Source organism: Arachis ipaensis, chromosome B08 (genome assembly GCF_000816755.2).
Source record: "Arachis ipaensis cultivar K30076 chromosome B08, Araip1.1, whole genome shotgun sequence".
Lineage (NCBI taxonomy): Eukaryota > Viridiplantae > Streptophyta > Magnoliopsida > Fabales > Fabaceae > Arachis > Arachis ipaensis.
Window position 1 is genome coordinate 119,361,437 of NC_029792.2, and position 8,071 is coordinate 119,369,507.

General features: G+C 32.9%; 1 protein-coding gene across 1 annotated transcript; it reads right to left on the reverse strand.

Moving 5' to 3' along the window:
• LOC107613159 (SUMO-activating enzyme subunit 2) lies at window positions 1,801–7,835 on the reverse strand. Its single transcript, XM_016315017.2, has 11 exons — window positions 7,659–7,835; window positions 7,475–7,564; window positions 6,349–6,432; window positions 6,050–6,268; window positions 5,241–5,342; window positions 4,316–4,774; window positions 3,961–4,190; window positions 3,160–3,253; window positions 2,890–3,069; window positions 2,716–2,813; window positions 1,801–2,477 (listed from the first exon to the last, which is right to left on the reverse strand). Exons 1-11 carry the CDS (start codon window positions 7,677–7,679, stop codon window positions 2,159–2,161), a joined length of 1,896 nt encoding a protein of 631 aa, XP_016170503.1. The 5' UTR covers window positions 7,680–7,835; the 3' UTR covers window positions 1,801–2,158.

Below are 8,071 nucleotides of genomic sequence, written 5' to 3' on the forward strand. Positions count from 1 at the left end.
AAATAAAATTCTTGACTCTTAAAACAAAGAATTGTATCAAAATAAATTCTAAACTATAATAAAATTTAAATTTGTCAATCTATAGTGTATATACATTGAAGTATTTCTTTTAAGTAGAATTTCTTAATAAAAGGCATAACAAAGAGTCAATTTTTTCTTATTTGAGATAAATCCAAGTATTTTTGTAACAATTTTTTTAAAGATTGTTGAAGATCAATTAACTTCACAACTTATAATTTCATCCTTAAAATTCACACACACACACTAATAACGGTATTAAATTCATTATTAATTAGAAGATAATGCTAGTAAAAGCTATTCGATAAAGAGAGATAATAGGAAAAACAAATTTAAAAATCTACAAAAATTTACAATTTGGCCAAAAACTTGATGTGGCAAAATTGAGATATTATTTTCTAGTTGTAAAAGAATTTGGGTATCAATATATATATATATACACCATGACCCAAATAATCATATCCATCTTTAATGGATCTAACGCAAGATGTCCAGATCTAAGGATATCAGTCTAAAAGTTACACGGGTTAACCTATCCAACTTACTCGAGGCATAGGTATTATGATCCATGTTTGACCCGAATTTTACATAAAAAAGATCTCAAGTGTACTAACGTGCATCCCTATAAATTAGTCCGCTATTTTAAATAAATTTCTTAACAATTCCTAAATAAAATGGACAGTAACCACCCATTATTATAAGTGTATTTTCCTCCTGTATAAATACCTCATGAAACACAAATATCTATTTAAATCCTTGTTAACTTAACCATCGCCAACTATCTTAGATATCTTTACTATCATCTCCAACCTCACAGCCCAATTGCTTACAGTCCGCTTCAAGTACACACTCTCCTGAGTTGTTATGAAGAGGATTCTGATCACTTGAAGTGACGGGTACATACAAAAGGAACATGACTTTCTTTAAAAGAGACTATTGAGAATTAAAAGGCGACAACTTTATTAATTTAATCGTTAAGAGAATATTGTATCTAAATTAAATACCAAAATTCATTTAATTGAGACGATTGCTATATTAATTTATGCATTGTGAGTATATTTTATACATTTTGCAATCATATTCATTCACATTATCGATATAAAAAGGGAGATTCTATGGTGAAGTATAAAATTAATTAAAATAATAAATATTTGATATTTTTTATTATAAAATTGTTAAAACATAAACTTAGATGAGTTATGTAAATCGATTTTACTTTTTAAAATAATCTAAAATAAACTATAAATACGGTCTTTTTAGTTATACAATAGTCTATCATGAAAATTAAATAAATATATAAATATTTCATTTACACTTTAAATAAAATTGACTAAAAAAATTTAATATGTATCTCGTTTACATCTTAAGTACGACAAAAAAAAAATATAGCTCTACGAGAAATTAATACTTGGCTCTAAACTATTGATCTTGTATAAATTTTTTAGCGTTGTTATCTGTACAAATGTAATATGAGTCCTCGTTTCATTTTCTTTATCATAAAAAATAATTGAACTTAAATAATTTGATTAATCATTATAAATTTTAATATAAAAGATTTAAGCATTGATATTTTAATTCATAAAATTTAATTTACTCTTTCTTTTCTTTTTTCATTAAAAAAAAAATAACCTCCAATCAACAATAAACACATAAAAACAGCATGTTATGTTGATTTTCTTGGTAAGCACCATAAAATCTCCCTATAAAAAATAGTTAATTTTGTTGATATATTATTAGGCAATTGAATATAAGTGAAAAACTACTTTACACTGAAAGTGAATGAAAATTAAATTCATGTTATATTTCCCAAAAGTGAACAAAGGATGTACAGATAACTGAATAGGGATTGCAGTTTGCAAAACTTTGTTCACTAATCTCAAATGTAAGCAAGTCAATCTGTAAGGTCAGTGATCCTCTGGTGTCAGACGTCAGCAAGAATAATACATAGTTGCTGCTAGAATTTGTCAAAAATACAGAGGAGAAAAAAAAGCATAAGATATTGTATCTACCCAAATCAGAAGCCTAAGAGCAGCAGAAAAACCCTAAAAACACCTATGGCCAAAAGAATTGCCAAACCTCCCTATCAAAATACAAAATTAGCATGTAAGATTTCTACTCCATAAATTAAATCACACATGGACTACGACAACTTTCTCTTTTTGAATCCTTCCATGTTACCCTCGAGCATGACAAGATCATCTTCGTCATCAATTACTTGCAGTTCATCCTGGTGGTTCCTTGCCTCGTTACCCGGAGCATTTGGAACGTTGGTGAGTTTTCTCTTCTTGGTAGGACTAACTATGCTTATCTCATCTGATTCTACAGCTGGTACAGATGCGCCTGAGGTGCTTGCGCCGTTGTTAGCAGCAGGCTTGTCTTTGTTCTCCGGAGCTGACACATGTTGAGTCCATCCTGAGAGAACCATCGAATCAGGTTCTTTCTCTTCATCAAATTCCTCTCTAAACATGAAAAGGCCAACACAAAAAAGTAATAATTTTAGAACCAAAAGCAAAAGATAAATGACAAAAGGGCAATTAAGCTGTGTCCAACGAAGTAGTGTCGGCTCATGTATCCAACGAGAAAATACTGTGTTTGGTAATTGAAGACGAGAAAGAAAGAGGAATGGGAAAAAGGACTATAAGCATTAGATACACAATAATTCCAACTCAGAACACAGATCCAGGGTTTAGCAAAAACCTGTGCTTGATGTTAACATTGCAAACAAATTCCTGTTGCATATCCTCTACTGTAAGCATCGTTCCGCCAGTTACTGGAGACGGAAGCTCAGCTAAAACCTGAGAAGAGAAGAAAACAAGCTAAATAAGATATCTCTCATGTTGATTTCAAACCAAAGACAAGAAGGGTGCATACCTTTTCAAGGTTGGCAGAGTAGATTGCAACCATGTCGTCCTCAACATCACCAGCTTCATAAAGAAGATTTGAGGAGTTCATAATAAGAGGAAGGTTCATCCCAAGCTTTGCCTTGACTATCTTTTCAACAAAGTCCTTCAACTTTGCGCGTTTTGTGTTTATTTCAAGCGATAAAGGTGTCTGTTTGCCACATACATGTTTGTGCGTAAGCATCTCTGTAAGAATGACTGACACTAGTCAAGAGGTGAGACATGAGAAGATTAGTCATACCTCAGAACAAACATAACAAGACTTGTTTGGTTCAAACGGCTCCACAGGCATCAACAGCATTTTCCTTGATGGATGTTCCAGACAATATGTCATTCTACAAGATGTCCAAAATAAGATTAACAAAAACATCAAAAAATTTATCGAATGCAATGCTAACTAGTAAGTTTCAATGAAGGTACAATAATGAACTCATTATTGAAAGTAAATAAGAACACATAATATAAGATAGCCTCCTAACAGAAACTACAGATAGAATGTAAAAAGCATGAGATACAAAGAACACAGGTAAAAATGAAAGAGCACTGCAGTTCCACTGTACATGTGTCAAAAGGGACTGCCATAAAGAGGGCTGTGTAAACAAATTGTCCGAAAGCTTGTGCGGAGCAAGCTTTTCCTATGCATTCTGCTCCAGCAAAAGAGGCATCATATAAAGCATTAAAGCATTACTATGCCACTCTAAGGATTAAGTACATCTCAGTAAAAATCTTATTCAGTCTAACAATGGAAACTGCACATTTTACTCCGTTAAAACAAAATATAACTCGGTCTAAAAGCCAGCATGACTTTTTTTTATTATTTCCAAAAAGGCAACACATTTTTTTTATAATGTATAAATTTTGTTTTCATTTCACCAAAAGTTGTAAATAGGTACTAGGTAGCATTTTCCTCATCATTGATTAAAACTGCTTAACCTTAATGTACAGCCAAAATAAGATCTTCATTCTTTTCATACAGCAAATACCAAAGGAAGGTACAACGAACCCAAAATAATAATATGAAGGAACAGGAATCGCATTATACCTGTAACTTTTAATGTCGTTCTGCAGCACTTTGATTGTCTCAATGACAATCAACCCAGCAATAACAGCATTTGTTGTCGCAACAGCATGCACAATATTACCAGCAATACCTTTAGCTTCGAAAAGGCTGTACGGAGGGATGCCAAATGAAGCAGCCCGTATGTTTGCAGCTGCAGTAACAAACTCTACAGCTAACTGATCATCTTTATCAAAAGTCAGATTGCCAACATCCTGATTTAAAATAAATAAATAAATAATAAGAATAAATAAACATTACCAGCCCAGGCAAAAACATTCATATGGAGATGCATAGAGGATTATATCTTAACTAAATTAAGAAAAGCATCAAATCAAACCTTCCCCCTATGTGTGAAAAATAGTCTCAGCGCTTCGAGAAATATCCTAGAATTTTCCTTAAGACTCCATATATCCTGAGGGTTCTTCATGCCCAAAGATTTCATGGCAGAAACTGAAAATTCATCATCAAATGCACATTTTTTGTCTACATTCCCATTTGGTTGGGCCAGTTCATCGGACAAGATATCTTTGCTGTATATAGGTTTTGGTCTATTACGATTTTTCCATGTCTCTTCATTCGACAAAGCTAACTCAATGTTATACCCAAATACATGATCAAATATTTTCTTTCCATATTGTTCAATATCTTCATCATTTCTCCGTACAAAGACATCTTCTACATTTTCTGAGGAGCTGGCAGCATCACTTGAACGTACATTTAAATCATTGTCCTGATTCTTGTCACCAAATAACTTTGCAAAAAGTAGGTCCTTTGCCCACACAATACAGTGAACAAACTGCCAGGAAGAATATTAAAAAAATAAAATAGATGAAAACATAACCAAAGGTATACGATTTGCATCAGTATCATCTCATAACTCTTAAGATATAACCAGTAACAGGCTCCAGATATCATGGCAAACAGTACCTACTTAATAACAATCTCAAGATTATTAAAATTATGGTAAACTTCCCATAGATGACCTTAGGACCTCTAGCTTCATGTTTTCAAAATCTTATGTTTCCTGGATACAAACTGTTATTAACCTAGGCAAAAGAAAATGATAACAAAAGAAGTACATAAAATCAACATATATAAAGCAACAATATTATCAATATCAAACCACAACACATAAAGAACCTTAATTCACATGTTAGAAGGCCTGTTCTACAATACGACTCACCATGAAAAGCATCCTAAAACCTAATCCTTTAAATGCTAATTCCTCCAAAGTGGACAAATGCAATTAAACACACCCATACCTTTGATGGGGTACTTGTGATCGTGCAAACAGGATATGTCTTGGGGGCTGGTTTAGGCTGACACTCATAACATTCTGTTTTTCCCTTGACATGTACAGTGACCTGTTTTAAAATCAAAACTATATCACAAATATAGTGGAAAATCTACAACTTAGTATATTATAAAAGATTAATCAAGAAGATTTATATTTAAGTTGTCATCATGTGAAATCAGTAAATAGCTTGATATAAGTAACAAACAAATTTCACAGTTCACATGCATTTATACAAGTAGATCAGAAGAAAGCAGAGCACCTAATGGAATAAGACTCTGCTGTTGTTGTTGTTTCAGAAGATAGCAGGTGTTATTGAAAGGATAAAACAAAACAAGAAGAACAGCCAGCCAATACAAGATCTCAAACCTCAAATGTCATAACAAAACAAATTAAAACCAAATAGCATAACAATTATGAATTAACATAATATAAATCACAGTTTATTTTCAGATGACTATAAAAGTACCAGGATGAAGAAGGGGTGTTTGCTGACATCGACAATGATCACAAAAATCAAGCATTTAAAAGATAAACGAGTTGGAAGCTTAAAATGCCATAGAAAATATATTTTGCTTCTCCAAAAAAAAAAATGGCATTAGAGACAAACAAATCAGTTATCAGTAGTAGAAAAAAACTGAATTTTACAGCTAGAATAATAATTATAACAAGATAATCAGAGTACACTCCTAAGCATAAAAAAAAACTAGGCATCAAATAGGAAAAATTGCCCTGCATAATACAATTTTATACAGCTGAAACACAACCTCTTATTACCTGTCCAAGGAACCCAGTAGTTCCACTTTCAACGAGAGGAACATCAGCAGCCAAGCACAAGCGATTCACATGTCGGCGTGCATCAAGATTGTCGAGTCCATTCAGAACAACGTTAAATTGCTTAAAGAAATCAACATTGAATTCAGGATCTTTGACATTTGCATGGTACGGTTGAATGTTTATGTGGGGCCTAAATTTTAAAACAGCATCCCTAGCAACCTGGTCGAGAACTTAATCAGATGAATAAATGACAGAAACCAATACCAGTAAACATTAATAGCCATAATGCATTGTCTCACTTTTGCCTTGGATTGCCCAACGTGAGATTGTCGAAATAAAAATTGTCTGTTAAGGTTACTGACTTCTATGGTGTCCATATCAATCTGCACATTTGGAAGTGAAATGTATTTAGGTACGTCTGTAGCTTAAATCTGTACATCTTCCAGTCCCCAAACACAAACAACCAAACTGATCACTGCCAACATGATACTAAAATGAATGCCAAAACTAACTTTGGCTACTCTTAGTGAGACATCAATCCACACAGATAAGAGCCTAAACTATAATAGAAATATAAATATAAATATAAACATGACATGCCATACTAAGCAACTCCCTCATTACGAGAATTCAACAAATCTGCTATTTCCATCTCCCTCGTTACAAACTATCAGTAATAAAAATTTGCACCACTAGTACTATCAGCATCTATGCCACCAAAACATAATATTGAAATATGAATTTCAAAGATCTTATTCTTATACATGAATCAACTAAAACCCAGCAAGATCCACCCCCACTCCATCAATCAGCACCCTGCTATAATTGTCACAGCACTTGATTACTACAAGAACAACAGAGAATTGACAGAATAAGCACCAAAAAGCTTCCCTCCAACACAAGCCAACTATCTACCCTATTTCCACCTTCCACCACAGTTAATACCAAAGAAGGAAAATCGCTCACATCTAAGAAAATCATAGCAAGCAACACTTAAATCTTACCCAGTGACTCAAACCTCCAGGATCAAAAAAGGAAAGAAAAGATGCTACAACTCCATAAAAAATTATTTTAAATAATAAAAAACATATTTCAGTAACAAATAAAATACCCTAATTAGAAGCTCAAAAAGTTCAAACCTTTAACAATTAAAAACCACCAACCACTCCACTTCTCATTCTCAAAAACACTTCCCTAATAACAACAGAAAAACCAAGGCCCGAGATTTTTCAAACACCCACCTCATCGAACACATAAAAATCAAAACTTTACCAACAACAAAAATAAAACGAAAGCGAAACCCCAACTGCACAAAAACCCTAGTTAGATAAAGTATAAAAAGCTTAATTCCCGAAATTCATAAAACTAAAAACCCTTTCTGAAAATTTTAAGAATCTTTTGAGACCCCTAAAAGAAGGAACTCACTATGTGAATGTCACGAAAACCAGAGAGAGCAAGGGTCTTCAGAAGCTCACAGCCAATTCCACCGGCACCAACCATGAGCACTTTTGCTCCCTGAAAACACATAAAAACGACACAGGGTTGTCCTTAAAACGACACTAGCGAGAAATTAAGAAGGAGAAGAAGAGAAGAGAAGAGAGGAAGTTACCTTAATAGCCTCAGAAGCCATTGGAAGAGAAGAAGAATAAGAAGCAGCAAGAGGAAGTCGAATAGTGTGCGTGTTTTGAGGGTACACGCAGAATCGTTGAAACTTGAAAATCAAAAGAGAAAAAGAAAGGAAAAAAGAAAGGGAAAACACAAGAGAGCGCAGTGTTTTCAGTGTTTATTTAACTTAAAATTAATTAATATAAACAAATAAGGTGAGTACGGAGAATCGAACCGGGGACGTTGAGCAGCACAATCTAAAGAGCAAAGAGTCTGAAAAATCGAAAAATTACTCCTAACAAAAGAAATTAAATAAAACATTTAAAAAATAAAACTTATTTTAAATTGTTTAAATTACACTAAAAATAAGAAAAAATATACCGTTATAAATATTTTTTTTGCAGTGATCAAACTAAA

Bases quoted from the DNA above. Each gene is read 5' to 3' on its own strand.
- LOC107613159 (XM_016315017.2), bottom strand. From the start codon at position 7,679: ATGGCTTCTGAGGCTATTAAG. The intron at 6,433-7,474 runs GTGAGTTCCTTC...CCAAATGTGCAG, and splicing joins GTTTTCGTGACATTCACATA to ATTGATATGGACACCATAGA. The intron at 4,191-4,315 runs GTTTGATTTGAT...ATTTTAAATCAG, and splicing joins TTTTCACACATAGGGGGAAG to GATGTTGGCAATCTGACTTT.